The 21,939-nt window shown below is 35.2% G+C and overlaps 1 protein-coding gene across 2 annotated transcripts in view; it reads right to left on the bottom strand.

Annotated features, from left to right (window-relative positions):
* PLOD2 (procollagen-lysine,2-oxoglutarate 5-dioxygenase 2) overlaps positions 1 to 21,939 on the bottom strand; it is a 125,475-nt gene that overhangs the window by 23,720 nt on the left and 79,816 nt on the right. For both annotated transcript variants that reach the window (XM_019961253.2, XM_019961246.2), the window contains exon 8: positions 5,941 to 6,042. In XM_019961253.2, coding sequence (XP_019816812.1) covers positions 5,941 to 6,042 — 102 coding nt within the window. The remainder of the gene's footprint in view (positions 1 to 5,940; positions 6,043 to 21,939) is intronic.

Below are 21,939 nucleotides of genomic sequence, written 5' to 3'. Positions count from 1 at the left end.
GTTCCCTTTTCTCCACACCCTCTCCAGCATTTATTATTTGTAGACTTTTGGATCGCAGCCATTCTGACTGGTGTGAAATGGTACCTCATAGTGGTTTTGATTTGCATTTCTCTGATAATGAGTGATGTTGAGCATCTTTTCATGTGTTTGTTAGCCATCTGTATGTCTTTTTTGGAGAAATGTCTATTTAGTTCTTTGGCCCATTTTTGGATTGGGTCGTTTATTTTTCTGGAGTTGAGCTGTAGGAGTTGCTTGTATATTTTTGAGATTAGTTGTTTGTCCGTTGCTTCATTTGCTATTATTTTCTCCCATTCTGAAGGCTGTCTTTTCACCTTGCTAATAGTTTCCTTTGATGTGCAGAAGCTTTTAAGGTTAATTAGGTCCCATTTGTTTATTTTTGCTTTTATTTCCAATATTCTGGGAGGTGGGTCATAGAGGATCCTGCTGTGATGTATGTCGGAGAGTGTTTTGCCTATGTTCTCCTCTAGGAGTTTTATAGTTTCTGGTCTTACGTTTAGATCTTTAATCCATTTTGAGTTTATTTTTGTGTATGGTGTTAGAAAGTGGTCCAGTTTCATTCTTTTACAAGTGGTTGACCAGATTTCCCAGCACCACTTGTTAAAGAGATTGTCTTTAATCCATTGTATATTCTTGCCTCCTTTGTCGAAGATAAGGTGTCCATATGTGCGTGGATTTATCTCTGGGCTTTCTATTTTATTCCATTGATCAATATTTCTGTCTTTGTGCCAGTACCATACTGTCTTGATAACTGTGGCTTTGTAATAGAGCCTGAAGTCAGGTAGGTTGATTCCTCCAGTTCCATTCTTCTTTCTCAAGATCGCTTTGGCTATTCGAGGTTTTTTGTATTTCCATACAAATTGTGAAATTATTTGTTCTAGCTCTGTGAAGAATACTGTTGGTAGCTTGATAGGGATTGCGTTGAATCTATAAATTGCTTTGGGTAGTATACTCATTTTCACTATATTGATTCTTCCAATCCATGAACATGGTATATTTCTCCATCTATTAGTGTCCTCTTTGATTTCTTTCACCAGTGTTTTATAGTTTTCTATATATAGGTCTTTAGTTTCTTTAGGTAGATATATTCCTAAGTATTTTATTCTTTCCGTTGCAATGGTGAATGGAATTGTTTCCTTAATTTCTCTTTCTGTTTTCTCATTATTAGTGTATAGGAATGCAAGGGATTTCTGTGTGTTGATTTTATATCCTGCAACTTTACTGTAGTCATTGATTATTTCTAGTAATTTTCTGGTGGATTCTTTAGGGTTTTCTATGTAGAGGATCATGTCATCTGCAAATAGTGAGAGTTTTACTTCTTCTTTTCCAATTTGGATTCCTTTTATTTCTTTTTCTGCTCTGATTGCTGTGGCCAAAACTTCCAAAACTATGTTGAATAGTAATGGTGAAAGTGGGCACCCTTGTCTTGTTTCAGACAAGCAAAAGCTGAGAGAATTCTGCACCACCAAACCAGCTCTCCAACAAATACTAAAGGATATTCTCTAGACAGGAAACACAAAAACGGTGTATAAACTCGAACCCAAAACAATAAAGTAAATGGCAACGGGAACATACTTATCAGTAATTACCTTAAATGTAAATGAGTTGAATGCCCCAACCAAAAGACAAAGACTGGCTGAATGGATACAAAAACAAGACCCCTACATATGTTGTCTACAAGAGACCCACCTCAAAACAGGGGACACATACAGACTGAAAGTGAAGGGCTGGAAAAGATTTTCCATGCAAATAGGGACCAAAAGAAAGCAGGAGTAGCAATACTCATATCAGATAAAATAGACTTTAAAACAAAGGCTGTGAAAAGAGACAAAGAAGGTCACTACATAATGATCAAAGGATCAATCCAAGAAGAAGATATAACAATTATAAATATATATGCACCCAACACGGGAGCACCACAGTACGTAAGACAAATGCTAACAAGTATGAAAGGAGAAATTAACAATAACACAATAATAGTGGGAGACTTTAATACCCCACTTACACCTATGGATAGATCAACTAAACAGAAAATTAACAAGGAAACACAAACTTTAAACGATACAATAGACCAGTTAGACCTAATTGATATCTATAGGTCATTTCATCCCAAAACAATGAATTTCACCTTTTTCTCAAGCGCACATGGAACCTTCTCCAGGATAGATCACATGCTGGGCCATAAAGCTAGCCTTGGTAAATTCAAAAAAATAGAAATCATTCCAAGCATTTTTTCTGACCACAATGCAGTAAGATTAGATCTCAATTACAGGAGAAAAACTATTAAAAATTCCAACATATGGAGGCTGAACAACACGCTGCTGAATAACCAACAAATCACAGAAGAAATCAAAAAAGAAATCAAAATTTGCATAGAAACGAATGAAAATGAAAACACAACAACCCAAAACCTGTGGGACACGGTAAAAGCAGTCCTAAGGGGAAAGTTCATAGCAATACAGGCACACCTCAAAAAACAAGAAAAAAGTCAAATAAATAACCTAACTCTACACCTAAAGCAACTAGAAAAGGAAGAAATGAAGAACCCCAGGGTTAGTAGAAGGAAAGAAATCTTAAAAATTAGAGCAGAAATAAATGCAAAAGAAACAAAAGAGACCATAGCAAAAATCAACAAAACCAAAAGCTGGTTCTTTGAAAGGATAAATAAAATTGACAAACCATTAGCCAGACTCATCAAGAAACAAAGGGAGAAAAATCAAATCAACAAAATTAGAAACGAAAATGGAGAGATCACAACAGACAACACAGAAATACAAAGGATCATAAGAGACTACTATCAACAATTATATGCCAATAAAATGGACAACGTGGAAGAAATGGACAAATTCTTAGAAAAGTACAACTTTCCAAAACTGGACCAGGAAGAAATAGAAAATCTTAACAGACCCATCACAAGCACGGAAATTGAAACTGTAATCAAAAATCTTCCAGCAAACAAAAGCCCTGGTCCAGACGGCTTCACAGCTGAATTCTACCAAAAATTTAGAGAAGAGCTGACACCTATCCTGCTCAAACTCTTCCAGAAAATTGCAGAGGAAGGTAAACTTCCAAACTCATTCTATGAGGCCACCATCACCCTAATACCAAAACCTGACAAAGATCCCACAAAAAAAGAAAACTACAGGCCAATATCACTGATGAACATAGATGCAAAAATCCTTAACAAAATTCTAGCAATCAGAATCCAACAACACATTAAAAAGATCATACACCATGATCAAGTGGGCTTTATCCCAGGGATGCAAGGATTCTTCAATATCCGCAAATCAATCAATGTAATACACCACATTAACAAATTGAAAAATAAAAACCATATGATTATCTCAATAGATGCAGAGAAAGCCTTTGACAAAATTCAACATCCATTTATGATAAAAACTCTCCAGAAAGCAGGAATAGAAGGAACATACCTCAACATAATAAAAGCTATATATGACAAACCCACAGCAAACATTATCCTCAATGGTGAAAAATTATAATGCCTTTTTAAACCCATGGTTTGAAGCCTGACTTTAGAATTTTAAATTACAAATTATATACAAATGGGTGAAGGAGATCAAAAGGTAAAAAGAAAAGACAAATAAGTACATCACACTATTGAACACGAAAAATTTTTAAATAACAAAAAACTTCTAAAAATAAAGATTACAGATTTTTTAAAGTGCCATATATGTTAAGTGCCAAATTAGGCACCTCTCCCCCATCTTTTCACACATAATACCTCATGTATTCCTCTGTCATCTGGTAACCTAATATTTGTGTGGATTGAAGTACAACTCAAACACGGTTGTATATATCAATTCATTGTATATATTCATTCAGTTACTCAAATATTTATTACTAAGTCCATAAACAAAGACAAACAACTAAAGAAAAATAATTCTACATCTAGGAGTTCTCAATTTAATAGGGGAAATGAGTAAAAACTGGATGACAACTCTCCCTTATCAAATGAAGTGACGCATGTCATTTAAATTATATAATAACCTTAGAAGTCATTTATTATTCCAAATTTATAATATGAGGAAAGGGAGATTTAGAGCAACTCAGAACACATTAATTAGTAGGTAAAGAGTTAGGCTTCACCATGCTACATCTCCACTATCAGTCTAAGTTCATTTTATACACTAATGATAACAACAGTACAGATGATAACAGTTAAGTATTATTCAAGGCTTAGCATTTCATATATGTAATTTATCATATAAAATATCACTATATACATAAACATATATGTGTGATTTCTTTAAGCCTCCTACCAATCCTCTGAGACAACCATTATCATTTTTTCATATAAAGAAACTTGCCCATGGCCGACATCTTAGAATATGCTAGCCCTAGACTGTAACTACCCATATAATTTTAATTTTATATGCATGATTACTACATATATAAAATACATAAGAAATTTATTTTTATAATAAAATGGCTTTCCTTTCTAGCAGTCTGTAAGACAAAAATGGCTTGAGAATCAAGTTACTCCTATGTGCAAAAAAATAAAGATAAAAAATTATAATATAAATATTTTTCTGTCTTGGCACCAGAAAGTTTATGTTAACAGGAAACCAAACAGATAAAAAATTTTAACTCTTCCTCCAGAAGACAGCACTCTTTTGAAAAAAGGATCAGAATGAATTTTTAAACATCTTCATGATGCAGCTTCATTCAGAAATTTTCTGGCTTTCTTTCCAGATAGGAAACATTCAGCTTGTTATTTCAGAGACTGGCCAAAAAAATCTTAGTTTCAAGTAAAAGAGGGCTCTATTCAGAAGCTCCTAAATATGAACAAATTACTCTTTATCCTCCCTTTCAGACAGTGATAAAAACAGAAACTACTTAATTCAGGACATTTAGTACTTTACAGTGAGATTATTTTGAATTTGTATGGGTCCAGAAGTCACCAGAACTATATTAAGGGGAATTTTATTTGTGTCTACACTTATCTGGCATGCTGTAGATATTCAACAAAACTATGGTAAGTAAAGGAAATAATCAGTCTTAATGACAAAATTATCCTTAGAACCCAATGTTCATACACATAATAGTCTTCCAAAACATAAGAGCCAATTTTTGAAAGAAAAATATTACCACAGGATATCCTAAAACTGCTCTCGTTGATGTAAGAAGAAGGATGCATAAAACATTTTATACATAAATAATAATTACTTCCAATTGCATGTTTATCTTCAAAGTATAAATGGTAAACTATAGCTATAATTCTATATGAAATATATGTAAAAGTAGCACTATTCTTGGCATATAATATATATGTGGCATCTAGGCAAAATTGCACAGTGGTCAAAATTATAGGGTCTGGAACCAGATTGCCTAAATTCAAATCGCACTTCCAATATAAAAAAAAAAAAAATTGCATGCCTTAAGTAAGTTACTCAATGTGGAGGTACCTCAGTTTTCTCATCTGTAAACCTCAGTCAAACCTATGGGATTTGTAAAATTAATATGAGTTACTATATATAAAATACTAAAACAGTCCTTAGTTATTTATTATTTTTAAATCATCAAATTTGAAAATCAAGCTAATCAACTAATTTTGACAGATAAGATTAGTCAATACAAATACTGAAGCATTATAACCATTATTTTCCTCAATCCTTTGACCAAGTTAAAGACTAAAAACAAGAATTCCCACTCATAGCAAGCTAGTATATATTAACAACCAAGCCCCTTTTACTAGGGTCAATTCGGGTCAATTATTGTCTGGTTTTTCTAGAAATACACATATCTAGCAATTTTCTGTCATCATGCTTTAGATTTATAAATATATTATCTACCAAATTATCAATACTATAAAATAATGTGTTGTTTTTATTTTACAAACCATTGCATTTCATGAAAATATTCTTTTATTACTATATTTCACCCAGAGTCAATTCCACTCACATCTACTGCAGACAAGTCAATTGTATCCACTTCACAAAAAGTGCAGCCATTATCTTGTGTCCATGCATTAGGTATATAGTTTCCAAAATAATTCAGGAGGATCTGGAAAAGAAGGAAAACTGCACTATTAACAAAAGTAAGACTTTCCCATCAATGTACTTTCATTCTATAAACCTCTAACTTCAAAGCATGTTTTCTGCATTAGGTACATCCCCTTAATAATTCTACAAATATTTGTCACCTAGAGATACACAATGAACAAAGTTCTCTCCAGACTGTGAATCATAAATGAAGGCAAGCTTTGTCTAGAAATGCCAAAAAATGCATTATACATCATAAAGCTAACATTTCAATATATCAAAAATAAGAAGAGACACCATTAAAGCAATATGTCAAACGATTTACCACAGTTTTAATTGAACTAATGAAGCTTATTAACCAAAACAAAACAAATAAAAGCAGTTATGTGAACAGTAATTTAGTAATAATATAAATATGCTTAAAGGCTCAGTCTAGACATGTACAGTGAATGGGTAAGTGCCAGTGTGACCTCTTACCACCATCACCACACAAAACAAATATTGTATATACTTTATCACCAAAAGGCACTAAACTCTTCTGAGAAACTATAATCACTAAAACCCAGGCTTCTGGGCAGTGATTCTGGAATACTGACTTGAGGAAAAGAAATCCTGTAGATTAAAATAGATCTAGAATAAATTCTAATTAGAGCCACCCCACAAACCCTATCAATAATAGACTAGAGTGGGGAGGGGAGGTAGAACAAGATGGCAGAGTAGGGAGATCTTGGGCTCACGTCTCCCCACACATACACCAAAATTACAACTACATAGAGAGAACCATCTCTGAGAATGACCATAAGACTAACAGAAAATATCTTCTATAACTGAAGATAAAAAGAAAAAGCAACAATGAGACAGGTAGGAGGAACAGAGACACAGTTTAGTCAGAACCCATGCCCACAGTGGAGCAATCCACAAGCAGGAGGGGTATCACAGCCCTAGGGGTCTTCTCCAAAGGGCCAAGGGCCCGAGTCCAACCTTGGGCTCCCCTTCTTAGAAGACCTGCACCAGGAGGATGAGCCACTATAATATCTGGCTTTAAAACCAGAGGGGCTTACATGTGGGAGAGCCAGAAGCCTGTAGGAAACTGAGACTACTCTTAAAGGGTGAAGGCACAGATTCACTCTTTCCAAATCCCAGTGCAGAGGCAGCAGTTAGAAAAGTGCCTGGGTCATACAAGGAGGAAATTTATTTATTAATTTTAGGGCATGTACCTGAGGGGCACGATCTGTTGAAATTTTCTCTGAGTACAAATGAGCTGGCAGATTGTGGCCAGGCCTTACAGCTGGCTGTTCTGGGAACAAGCCCCATACACTAGTGCACCCAAAGCAATTGCAACTCAGTGATAACAGGAGTAGCACACAGCCCAAGCAGAGGACACTTCTGGAGTACCTGGCTCTGGTGACCAGGAGGGGCCACACTACTGAACCCCACAGGAAACCTTCTATACAAAGTTACTCTTTAAAGACCAGGAGATAATAGCTGATCTACCTAATACATAGAAACAGAAAATTACTTTATATGAGGAGACAAAGAAATAATGTTACAAATAAAAGAACAAGACAAAACCTCAGAAAAAGAATTAAATGGAATGGAGCTAAGTTAGAAACTAGAGGGAATCACAGGCAGATTAGATGATGCAAAGGAAAGGATCAGCAATATGGAAGACAGGCTAATAGGAAATCACCCAATCAAAACAGCAAAATGAAAAAAGAATTTTTAAAAATGAGGATAGTTTAAGGAGCCTCTGGGGCACAACAGGCATTCTAACATTAGCATTATAGAGTTTCCCAGAAGGTAAAGAAAGGGACAGAGATATTTCAAGAGATAATGGATGTAAATTTCCCTAAACTGGTGAAGGAAACACACTCGAGTCTAAGAATCCCAGAGAATTCCAAATAAAGTCAATCCAAAGGGACCCTACACAAATACACTACCATCAAAAAGTCAGAAGTTAAAGATAAAGAGAGTATTAAGGGCAGCAAGGAAAGTTATGACCAACCTAGATAGCATATTGAAAAGCAGAGACATTACTTTGCCAACAAAAGTCCGTCTAGTCAAGGCTATGGTTTTTCCAGTAGTCATGTATGGATGTTGAGTGTTGGACTGTGAAGAAAGCTGAGCACCGAAGAATTGATGCTTTTGAACTGTGGTGTTGGAGAAGACTCTTGAGAGTCCCTTGGACTGCAAGGAGATCCAACCAGTCCATTCTAAACGAGATCAGTCCTTGATGTTCATTGGAAGGAATGATGCTAAAGCTGAAACTCTAATACTTTGGCCACCTCATGCGAAGAGTTGACTCATTGGAAAAGACCCTGATGCTGGGAGGGATTGGGGGCAGGAGGAGAAGGGGACGACAGAGGATGAGATGGCTGGATGGCATCACCAACTCAACGGACATGAGTTTGAGTGAACTCCAGGAGTTGGTGATGGACAGGGAAGCCTGGCATGCTGCAATTCATGGGGTTGCAAAGAGTCAGACACGACTGAGTGACTGAACTGAACTGAACTGAAGGGCAGCAAAAAACAAAACAAACCAACAACAACAAAAAAAGCTTGTCACATACAAAATAAACCCTCTGAGATTATCAGCTGATATTTCAGCAGAAAACTTGTAGGCCAGGGAATGGCATGACATATTCAAAGTACTGAAAGGAAAAACACAACCAAGAACCTCTATCTGGTGAAGTTAACATTCAGTATTGAAGAAGAGATAAAGAATTTACCAGACTAGCAAAAGGTAAAGTAGTCCATCACCACTAAGCCAACCTTATAAGAAAGTTAAAGGGTCTTCCTTAAACAGAAAAGATAAGAACATAACCAGAACTATGAAAATTATAAAAGAGAAAAATACCACCAGTAAAGCCAAATATTTAGTAAAGGTAATGGATCAGCCAACTATACAGCTAGTATGAAGGTTAAAATACAAAACCAGTAAAATCTAATATTATCTACAATAATTATTTAACAATGTACAAAATAAAAAAAGTAAAATAAAACACCAAAAACATAAAATGTGGCAGAGGGGAGTAAAAATGTAGTGTTTTTAGAATACAGCCAAACTAGAGCAATGGTCAACTTAAAATATACTGATATTTACTATATAAGAACTTCATGGTAACCATGAATCAAAAACATATAATAGATACACAAAAGATAAAGAGGAAGTAACACAAACATAACTCAGTAACCAAATCATAAGGGACTAAGAGAAAAAAGGAACAGAGAAGAATACCAAAAATAACCAGAAAACAACTAACAACATTTTAATAAGTACATGCCTGTTAATAATTACTTTAAATGTAAATGGACTAAATGTTCAAATCCAGAAAATAGGGTGGCTGAATGGATTAAAAGGAAAACAAGCTCCATATACGTGCTTCCATCAAAGGACTCACTCAACATCTAAAATCACACAAAAAGTGAGGGGATAAAAAAGGGTATTCTCAAACATATAAAGAAGACTTAATACCTATTCTTCTCAAACTATTTCAAAATACTGAAGGGGAAGGATGGAACCCTTTCAAACTCATTCTAATGGCCAGCATTACCCTGATATCAAAATCAAAGACACTATGAAAACAAAGAAAATAATAATTATCCCTGATAAACCTGGATACAGAAATCTTCAACAGAATATTAGCAAACTAAATTCAGTAACACATTAAAAGGATTATAAATCATGATCCAGTAGGATTTACTCTAGGGACACAAGAATAGTTCAATATATTCAAATCACTCAATATGAAACACATTAACAAAATAAAGGATAAAGATCATATAATCAGATGCATAAAAACTTTGGACAAAATATCCATTTTACAACAAAAACTCTCAACAAAGTGGTTACAAAGGAAACATACCTCAACCTAAAGGCCATATATGACAAACCCACAGTTCATGTCATATTCAGTGGTGAAAAGCTGAAAGCATTTCCTCTAAACTAGGAAGAAAACAAGGATCTCACTCTTCCCAATTTTATTCAACATAGTGATTCATGGGGTTGCAAAGAGTCGGACACGATTGAGCGACTGATCTGATCTGATCTGATATAGAAAACTTTAAATACTCCACACAAAAAACTATTAGGTCTACCAAATGAATTGAGTAAAGTTACAAGATACAAACAAAACACAGAAATCTACTGCATTTCTATACATTAATAATAATTGACCAGAAATTTAAAAAAAACAATTTCATTTACAATTGCATAGAGAAGAATAAATTTCCTAGGAATAAATTTAATCAAGGAAGTAAAAGATTTGTACTCTGGAAACTATAAAACATTGGGGAAATAAACTGAGGAAGACACAATTAAATGAAGAGACAAACTGTGCTCACAGACTAGAAGAATTAATACTGTGAAAATGTCCACACTACTCAGAGCCATCTCCAGATTCAATGTAATTCCTATCAAAATACCCATAGCATTTTTCACACAACTAGAATAATCCTAAAATTTATATGAAACAACAAAAGAGGTCAAATAGCCAAAGAAATCTTGAGAAAGAAGAACAAACCTGGAAGTATTGTACTCCCCGGTTTCACACTTTACCCCAAAGAACAGTAATCAAAACAATATAGTATTGACATGAAAACAGACACATAGATAAAAGGAATAGAATAGACAGAAATAAATAGAATAAATAAAAAATAAAATAGAATAAATAAAAAATAAAAAGAATAGAATAGACAGAAATAAACCCACACTTATATGGTTAATGATCTATGACATAGAAGGCAAGGATATACAATGAGAATAGACAGCCCCTTTAATAAACGGTGCTGGGAAAACTGGACAGCTACATTCAAAAGAACCAAAATGGACTATTTTCTCATACCATATATTATACAAGAAACTCAAAACAGATGAAGGAATTAAATCTAAGACCTGAAACCATAAACTTGAAGAAGAAAACATAGGTAGTATGCTTTTTGACACTGATGTTAGCAGTGGTTTTTTGGTTATGCCTCCTCAGGCAAGGAAAACAAAAGCAAAATAAACAAATGGGACTAAATCAAACTTAAAGTTTTTGCACATATAACAACTTCTGCACATGAAAATACTATCAACAAAACAAAAAGGCTACCCACTGAATGGGAGAAGATATTTGCAAATGATATGTTCAAAACAGAGGTTAATATTCAAAATATACAAAGAACTCATACAATTCAATATCAAAAAAAGAAAAAAAGAAACAACAACTCCATGAAAATACAGTCAGGGGATCTGAATACATATTTCACCAAAGAAGATGTACAAGTGGCCATCAGACACAGGAAAAAAATGTAAAAATGCTCAACAAAATTAATCATCAGGTAAATGCAACCAAAACCACAATGAGATACCTGTTAAAATAGCTACGATCAAAAAAAAAAAAAAAAAAAAGTAACAAGTGTTGGCAAGGATGTAGAAAAGCAGAACCCTTATACAATGCTGATGAGAATGCAAATTGATGCAGCCACTATGGAAAACAGGATGGAGGTCCCTCAAAAAATGAAATACAGAACTAACATATGATGCATATACTCTATGTCTAGATATTTTTCCCAAGAAAACAAAAACACTAATTCAAAAAGATATATGCACACCTATGCTCAATGAAGCATTATTTACAATAGCTAGGATATGGAAGCAACCCAAGTGTCCATCATTATATGAATGTATAAAGAAACTGTGATATATATATACACACACACACACACACACACACACACACATATATATATATAATGTAATATTACTCAGCCATAAAAGGAATGAAATCTTGCCATTTGCAACAACATAGATAAACCAAGAGGATTTGATTCCAAGTGAAATAAGTCAGACAATGAAAAGTAAATGCCATATGATTTCATATATATATAGAATCTAAAAACAAATGAATAAACATAACTAATCAGAAACAATCATAGATACAAAAACAAACAGGTGGTTGCCAGAGGGGATGAGAGTGGTGGGATGAGAAAATTAGATGAGGGAGATAAATAAGTACAAATTTCCAGTTACAAAATAAATGAGATGTGCATGATGAACAGTGTGAAGAATATAGCAAATAATAATGTAGTACCTTTTATGGTGATATAATGATGATTAGATTTATTATAGTGATCATTTTGTAAAGTACAGAAATATCGAATCACTATGTTGTACACCAGGAACTAACATAGTATTTTAGGAAATTATAATACTTCAAAAAGAAACAAGCAAGCAATCTCATAGAAAAAGAAATCAGATATATGGTTACCACAGGCAAGAGGTGGATGAGCTGAACTTGGATGGTGATCAAAAGGTACAAATTTCAGGTATAAGTACTACAGATGTAATAAACATGATAAATACAATTAACACTGCTCTAAGTTATACATGAAAGTTGTTAAGAAACAAATCCTGAGTTCTCATTACAAGAAAATTTGTTTTTCTTTTTCTTTTATTTTGTACTTAGATGATAGGTATTTACTAAACTTATACAGTGCTATATGTCAATTGTAAAACTGGAAGGAAAAAAAAATAAAGTATGACACCGTTTCCCCACCTACCCCTTTCATATATCTCAGAGCATCTCCTTTGTTACTTATCCCCCTTTCTCCTTAATCATCTGTTGGCATTCATCTTATCTATAAAATCTCAATCTTTGTTTATGTTTTGGATTTAGGAGAAAGTGAAGGAAGATGGATGGAAGAGAGAGGTAAACACATTGAAAGATGGCTCTGAGCCCTCAAAAAAATATCTTGGATGTCCCCAGCATGTAAACATTTTAAGAAAAATTCTGCTCTCCTTACTTTAAAAAAATTACTATACATGCTAACCTTCAATTTTAACCCCTAGAATGGTAGGAACAGCTGAAGTTTTTAATTTTTTTATTATTTCTTGTCATAAACTATAATTATCTCATCTCAACACAGTGAAGCTAAAACTAATTAGCTTTGGCTATAATTTTATATTACTGATAAAAGGAAGCACCTAAAATCCTCATTATGTTTATATAATCATTAATTTTTCATTGAAAAGATGAGATGAACTAAAAGAAAAAAATATTCATATGTTAAATATGATAGTCAAAAATGCACAGAAGTACCAACTGAATTTTTCTAGCTTCCTAAGATCATGGTATCTAGTCCCATCACTTCATGGCAAATAGATGGGGAAACAGTGGACACAGTGGCTGACTTTATTTTTCTGGGCTCCAAAATCACTGCAGATGGTGACTGCAGCCAGGAAATTAAAAGACGTTTGCTCCTTGGAAGGAAAGTTATGACCAACCTAGAAAGCATATTAAAAAGCAGAGACATTACTTTGCCAACAAATGTCCATCTAGTCAAGGCTATGGTTTTTCCAGTGGTCATGTATGGATGTGAGAGTTGGACTATAAAGAAAGCTGAGCACCAAAGAATTGATGCTTTTGAACTGTTGTGTTGGAGAAGACTCTTGAGAGTCCCTTGGACTGCAAGGAGATCCAACCAGTCCATCCCAAAGGAGATGAGTCCTGGGTGTTCATTGGAAGGACTGATGTTGAAGCTGAAACTCCAATATTTTGGCCACTTGATGCAAAGAGCTGACTCATTGGAAAAGACCCTGATGCTGGGAAAGATTGAGGGCAGGAGGAGAAGGGGACGATAGAGGATGAGATGGCTGTATGGCATCACCGACTTGATGGACATGGGTTTGGGTGGACTCCAGGAGTCAGTGATGGACATGGAGGCCTGGCGTGCTGAAGTTCATGGGGTCGCAAAGAGTAGGACACAGCTAAGCGACTGACCTGAACAGAAGACCTTAAAAGAGATCTTATGGTATAGAATAGATTTCTTCCAGCAAACAAAAGCCCAGGTCCAGACAGCTTCACAGCTGAATTCTACCAAAAATTTAGAGAAGAGCTAACACCTATCCTGCTCAAACTCTTCCAGAAAATTGCAGAGGAAGGTAAACTTCCAAACTCATTCTATGAGGCCACCATCACCCTAATACCAAAACCTGACAAAGATCCCACAAAAAAAGAAAACTACAGGCCAATATCACTGATGAACATATATGCAAAAATCCTTAACAAAATTCTGTCAATCAGAATCCAACAACACATTAAAAAGATCATACACCATGACCAAGTGGGCTTTATCCCAAGGATGAAAGGATTCTTCAATATCCGCAAATCAATCAATGTTATACACCACATTAACAAATTGAAAAATAAAAACCATATGATTATCTCAATAGATGCAGAGAAAGCCTTTGACAAAATTCAGCATCCATTTATGATAAGAACTCTCCAGAAAGCAGGAATAGAAGGAACATACCTCAACATAATAAAAGCTATATATGACAAACCCACAGCAAACATTATCCTCAATGGTGAAAAACTGAAAGCATTTCCTCTAAAGTCAGGAACAAGACAAGAGTGCCCACTTTCACCATTACTATTCAACATAGTTTTGGAAGTTTTGGCCACAGCAATCAGAGCAGAAAAAGAAATAAAAGGAATCCAAATTGGAAAAGAAGAAGTAAAACTCTCACTGTTTGCAGATGACATGGTCCTCTACATAGAAAACCCTAAAGACTCCACCAGAAAATTACTAGAACTAATCCATGATTATAGTAAAGTTGCAGGATATAAAATCAACACACAGAAATCCCTTGCATTCCTATACACTAATAATGAGAAAACTGAAAGAGAAATTAAGGAAACAATTCCATTCACCATTGCAACGGAAAGAATAAAATACTTAGGAATATATCTACCTAAAGAAACTAAAGACCTATATATAGAAAACTATAAAACACTGGTGAAAGAAATCAAAGAGGACACTAATAGATGGAGAAATATACCATGTTCATGGATTGGAAGAATCAGTACAGTGAAAATGAGTATACTACCCAAAGCAATTTATAGATTCAATGCAATCCCTATCAAGCTACCAACGGTATTCTTCACAGAGCTAGAACAAATAATTTCACAATTTGTATGGAAATACAAAAAACCTCGAATAGCCAAAGCGATCTTGAGAAAGAAGAATGGAACTGGAGGAATCAACCTACCTGACTTCAGGCTCTATTACAAAGCCACAGTTATCAAGACAGTATGGTACTGGCACAAAGACAGAAATATTGATCAATGGAACAAAATAGAAAGCCCAGAGATAAATCCACGCACATATGGACACCTTATCTTTGACAAAGGAGGCAAGAATATACAATGGATTAAAGACAATCTCTTTAACAAGTGGTGCTGGGAAAACTGGTCAACCACTTGTAAAAGAATGAAACTACAACACTTTCTAACACCATACACAAAAATAAACTCAAAATGGATTAAAGATCTCAACGTAAGACCAGAAACTATAAAACTCCTAGAGGAGAACATAGGCAAAACACTCTCTGACATACATCACAGCAGGATCCTCTATGACCCACCTCCCAGAATATTGGAAATAAAAGCAAAAATAAACAAATAGGACCTAATTAAACTTAAAAGCTTCTGCACAACAAAGGAAACTATTAGCAAGGTGAAAAGGCAGCCTTCAGAATGGGAGAAAATAATAGCAAATGAAGCAACTGACAAACAACTAATCTCAAAATTATACAAGCAACTCCTACAGCTCAACTCCAGAAAAATAAATGACCCAATCAAAAAATGGGCCAAAGAACTAAATAGACATTTCTCCAAAGAAGACATACAGATGGTTAACAAACACATGAAAAGATGCTCAACATCACTCATTATCAGAGAAATGCAAATCAAAACCACTATGAGGTACCATTTCTCGCCAATCAGAATGGCTGCGATCCATAAGTCTACAAGCAATAAATGCTGGAGAGGGTGTGGAGAAAAGGGAACACTCTTACACTGTTGGTGGGAATGCAAACTAGTACAGCCACTATGGAGAACAGTGTGGAGATTCCTTAAAAAACTGGAAATAGAACTGCCTTATGATCCAGCAATCCCACTGCTGGGCATACACACTGAGGAAACCAGAAGGGAAAGAGACACGTGTACCCCAATGTTCATTGCAGCACTGTTTATAATAGCCAGGACATGGAAGCAACCTAGCTGCCCATCAGCCGATGAATGGATAAGAAAGCTGTGGTACATATACACAATGGAGTATTACTCAGCCATTAAAAAGAATACATTTGAATCAGTTCTAATGAGATGGATGAAACTGGAACCTATTATACAGACTGAAGTAAGCCAGAAAGTAAAATACCAATACAGTATACTAACGCATATATATGGAATTTAGAAAGATGGTAACAATAACCCTGTGTACGAGACAGCAAAAGAGACACTGATGTATAGATCAGTCTTATGGACTCTGTGGGAGAGGGAGAGGGTGAGGAGATTTGGGAGAATAGCATTGAAACATGTATAACATCATGTATGAAACGAGTCGCCAGTCCAGGATTGATGCACGATACTGGATGCTTGGGGCTGGTGCACTGGGATGACCCAGAGGGAGGGTATGGGGAGGGAGGAGGGAGGAGGGTTCAGGATGGGGAACACAGGTATACCTGTGGCGGATTCATTTCGATATTTGGCAAAACCAATACAATATTGTAAAGTTTTAAAATAAAATAAAATTAAAAAAGAAATTAGTTCAGTACTATTTTATCTGATTCCTCTCAAATATTTGGTATTACATTCAAATATTTCTATTGTACTAAAACTGAAGCAAAGGCTATTGTAACAAGTACAGTATAATTACAAAGAGAAAACCTTTGTGTTTTGTAGCTATTATAGACAGTCACATTATTCTATATAGCACAATCATAAGACATGGAAAAGTAACTCATTCACATCCCTCTTGTACTACATGAAAAGTCAGGAAACAAATTACAAGGCAGAAAATATGCAGTTATGATATTCATTAATGACATTTCAAGAATCAATACGATGATTTGAATATCTTTCTATAACAAAAACAAAAATTTGACTATTGTTACACTATAAGTGCAAATGTTAATTATTCATGTCCTATATAACATTATGATTTTGAATTAAAAATAGAGATTCATGTTTAAATGGGTTCTCTATTAAGCATTATTTCTAAAAGGAATTTTTTAAAAAGCTGGTGAGAAATACACAGTTTTAAATATCCTGGGAAATAATTTTTTTAGAAGAAAAAAAAAGTCCCCCCCATGGTTGGACATATCTAAAATTCCCACCTATATATAAAGACTGGCACCTTCCTCATCTCAGAAATCTCATAAGAAATTAAATATTTATTTCATGAATTATTGATTAGTTTGTTAGGACCCCTAGGTGAATTTGAAAATGATCAATATATTTTTTAAAAGGTTAGAGCATAGACATTATATTTAGTTTTCAGAATTAAAACTTTATAACTTTTTTACTTTTTACGTCTATTTGATTTTCAGAGATCAGTAAGACTGGAAATCTCTCTCTTTTTGGATCTCTCATCACACAGGCAGAGGTTACCCATCACCCTTACCCTCTGTTTACATCTGTTTTCTTCATCAAAAATCGCAGACATTTGTGCTGGCAGCTTTGGAAAGTGCAGAGAACTGTTTATGTAGTTAGGCTGTTCCAGGAAGTCCCCGGCTACTAGGTGGTAGTGCTTTCTTAATCCTGTTTTCACAATATCGAAACATTTCCAAGGGTGATGTCATGTCACTGGCAGAGAAACTTTTCCAACTGAATCTTTTCTTTTTTCTTTCATTTTTTTTCAAGTCACCCAAGTATTCAAGGTCATAGTGACCCAAGCATTGAGGTTTATATGCACAAAATGAGAGTCCCTATTTTTATTGCGGATCAAATTCATTTCTGAAATGATTTGTTTTCATGCAAATTAGATGATCTGCTTTTCTTATGTTTAACTTCTGTTTGTATAAAAAATACTACCAATTTCATAATGATTTACCTTAAGAAGTACATTATCTGATATTTAAAAGAAATAAGTTAGGAATTAAGATAAGCATCTTATGATGTGTTACTAACAGTAAATAAGTTTCAAGAATAAAAAGCAAAACTTCAAACCAGAAGTCATGGTTTCTATCTAAAAACTGATTTATGTTAAAGTATACCTAGACAAGTATGAAGACAATTATGTAGAATAAATAAAAAACATATTTCAAATAAAATGTTAATTTAAAAGCAACAAAGTTGTTTATACATCATTATGAAAACAAATGAAAAATATGAATGCTTAAAGGTACAATATTGCAAGGACATAAAGACTGAAAGTAACTATGAATGAAAACAAAATGAGATGTAGTGGGATTTTAAGTGATTTTTAAAATTATTTATAATGTAAAAGTTAAACAGCATGAGATTTCAAGAAAGTAAGAAATAAACTCATCTTTACATACTTTGGTCTATAAACACATTATCAACAATTTACCATTTATACATTATGCCCATTTTTAAATAAAAATGGTTTAAGTATTAACATTCATGAGGTTATGGCTCAAAACCACTGACATTATAATCATTCCTTACTAAATAAAATAATAAATAAAGCTAACTTACAAAATATATAAAAATCCTTTCATCTTTTATGATGGTTAAATAAAAATGGTATATCTAAAAAGAGTAATCTGCTTTTTTTTTCTTCATTATCCTGGGTAAAATATGATATTTTTTAACATATTACTAAATAAAGTATTGGCATTAGTTTGAAGGCACTGCTTTGAATGCTCATTTATATAGTCCTTTCTCAAATTTTATATTATACCAAATATAATTTTACAATAAAAAATTCCTTCATTTTTGCTGCCAAGTAGAATTATAAGGTCATGTCACAGAAAATATAATGGGATCATCATACTGCTTGAAATGCCAGAAACAGAGAGCCCAAACTAAAAATGTTGCTCGGAAGACTTAAAATTTCGTAGTACATACAGAACTTTCTAAATGACTAAGGACTAAGGGCTAGTTTTCTTATGAGAAGTCTTTTAGTCACTTTGTAAAACTATCAGCATTACCCTGGAAATCTGGAAAAAACTGGTGAATACAATGAAATCACTGAATATCAGGCCTCACTCAAAATAGCCAAATTTTTGGGACCAACCGCCCTCTTAAAGACATTTAAGTTTGATTCAAGTATTACATTACCAAGGAGCAATAGCACACTCTTTAGTTATAGATGTCTGCCTATAGAAGTCCATTTATCTGTCTAGGAACAGTTACAGGGACCCACACATATTGCATGAATATTTTGCCTTGCCAGAAAAAAGTCCATCTCACTATTCCCAAAAATAATGCTAAGTCACTGGACTATTTATAGACCTTGACATTCAGTCACAATTTGTTGAAAGACAAATATATGCTGCACATGTGCCGAAGCCTGGCAAAACAAAAAGTGAACAGGATAGATACGATTTCTATAATTCCTAGGCTACAGACCCAATAAGAGACAAAAATGTAAAACAGGTCAATCCTGTCCCTGTACAGTGTGTGGTATTATGTTCTGTGACAGACAAAGTTCCAGATATTATAAAGGCATGTAGGAAACTTGAGGAGTAAAGACTAAGCTGACACCTAAAAGATGAATGGCTCAGCAAGTAAAGAATCCACCTGCAATGCAGGAGACACAGGAGACATGGGTTCAATTCCTGGGTCAGGATGATCCCCTGGAAGAAGGCATGGGAACCCACTCTAGTATTCTTGCCTGGAGAGTCCCATGGACAGAGAAGCCTGGCAGGCTTCTGTCCAAAGGGTCACAAAAGAGTCAGACACGACTGACTAACCACACACAAAAGATGAATAGCACTTAATAGATGGGTACAGCAGATAGGAATTAGGGTCAGAGGATTCCACAATGAGTGATGTGCACGTACAGAAGACTTGTAGACAGAGGAAACATGAAACGTTTCCAAAGTTTAAATTAACTCTATATGGCAGGAGTTGAGGGAGAGAATGAGGAGAAATGATGTATAGATATTATAGTACCAGGAGTGGGGGAGAAGATGGGATGGTAGACCGGGGACCCCTAAACCAGAAGCAAACTTCAAAGGAAAAAGAAAAAACTTTACAAAACAAGTTGAGAATGTGGAACTTCATAGCTAAGACTACAGAGGGCAGCACACAGGTTGAGTAATGTGACTGGGTTTTTGCTTCTGCAGAATACTCTAGGTCCAAGCTGCTGGCAGATGACTGTTACTGGTGGGAGGTTGCAGGTGGCCTGAACTAAAAAGTTGCTCTTGACTCTAAGAAAATTAGTCAAACCACCATGCACAGAGTTAGAAGGTATAGCTCTTGGATTGGATGGTTGGTTTAGTTGCTTAGTCATGTCCAACTCTTGCGACCCCATGGACTGTAGCCTGCCAGGCTCCTCTGTCTGTGGGATTTTCCAGGCAAGAATACTGGAGTGGGTTGCCATTTACTTCTCCAGGGGGACTGGAAGAGAGAGGCAACTACAGCCAAAACAAACACCAGGTTGTGGCTAATCAACTGGGTGGAAGAGGGAAAGAACTGAAGGTCTTGAGCTCTAGGCCTTGACACACAGATAAATCTAACAATTGGGCATTCAAACCCAGAGCTCAGGAAAGATAGAAGCTACAGCAAGGGTTTGAAAATAATCAGCACTAAGAGATTTGCTCACTTGGGAATGAAGCAGACTACCTAAGAATACAGAGAAAAGAATGTCTCTGACAGATACCTACAGAATACTTAACTAAAACAATACAGGAAGAGGACCATGGGACCCCTGAATTTCACTACACAAAGTGTTAAATATTAAAAATTTATATTAAGGGACTTTCCCTGGTGGTCCAGTGGTTAAGAATCTGCCCGCCAATGCAGGGGACACAGGTTCAATCCCTGGTCTGGGAAGATCTCACATGCCACTGAGCAACTAAACCTGTGTGCCACAAATACTGAGCCTGGGCTCTAGAGCCTGAGAGCCACAACTACTGAGCCTCTGCACTGCAATTATTAAAGCCCACGTGCCTAGAGTCTGTGCTCTGCAACAAGAAAAGCCACTGCAATGAGAAGCTCTAGCACCACAGCTAGAGAGCAGCCCTCACTCGCCATAAGTAGAGAAAGTGCGTGCACAGCAATGAAAACCCAGCACAGCCAAAAACAAGAAAATAAATAATATAAGAAAGAGAAAGAGAGAAACTAAAGAAGAATGAGGATTGGCCAGAAAGTTATTAGACAAACCAGCAGAGCACGATGGAAGCAAAGGCAAGTATTTCAAATTGAACTAAATGGGATGAACATCAGCAAATGTTATCTTTGGATGAAAGATAAATGAGAGCTCCTTCGTGTCTACTCCTTAACAAGGATATCACAACACTTTGGCAGGAGCCGTTCCTGGGTGGTGGGAAGAGCAACAGTCTCTAAAGAGTGTGGCTGGGAGGGGAAGGAAAATGTCCTATGTTGCTGGGAAGCAACATAGACTGAGAAGGATGTTACAGTTTGTGTTGGCTGGGTTCATGGGATGAGAACGACTTGACGTCTTTAAAATGTTGATGAGAAGGAGAGGCTAGAGCTGGGAAAACTGTTATCAGACAGAAAAAGGAGTGCACAGCCAAGGTTCTGTAGGAGGGCTGGAATGTGCTGAAAAGCAAGGTGGAAAGTAACTAGAGAAGGGTAATCTACTTTCTCCATTTTTATGGTGGAAAAGCTGCCAATGTGGGCTTTTCCTTGACTGTCTTCCCATGCATATAGCTTTTATTGGAATTCAAGCTTCTCACTCCTCTGAAATAGCAGACCTCATCTCCCATCTCTCTTCCCACAATGCAAATTTATCTAATAATCTCTTTTCTATGTACTTATGGGTAATCCAGGCATCATCTTGGTATCCCAGAACATTGTTTTAAGCACGATATCACTAACCATATACGTGTATGTTTGTGTGTATATATGTGTGTATATAGATGTATGTGTATGTATATATGTGTATGTGTATATATATAATACATATATGTAGGTATATATAAAACAATTCATATTTCCAT

The sequence above is a fragment of the Bos indicus genome, chromosome 1 (genome assembly GCF_029378745.1).
Source record: "Bos indicus isolate NIAB-ARS_2022 breed Sahiwal x Tharparkar chromosome 1, NIAB-ARS_B.indTharparkar_mat_pri_1.0, whole genome shotgun sequence".
NCBI classification, from domain to species: domain Eukaryota; kingdom Metazoa; phylum Chordata; class Mammalia; order Artiodactyla; family Bovidae; genus Bos; species Bos indicus.
Note: the sequence above shows the minus strand (reverse complement) of the source record. Positions and strands in the feature narration are given on the sequence as shown.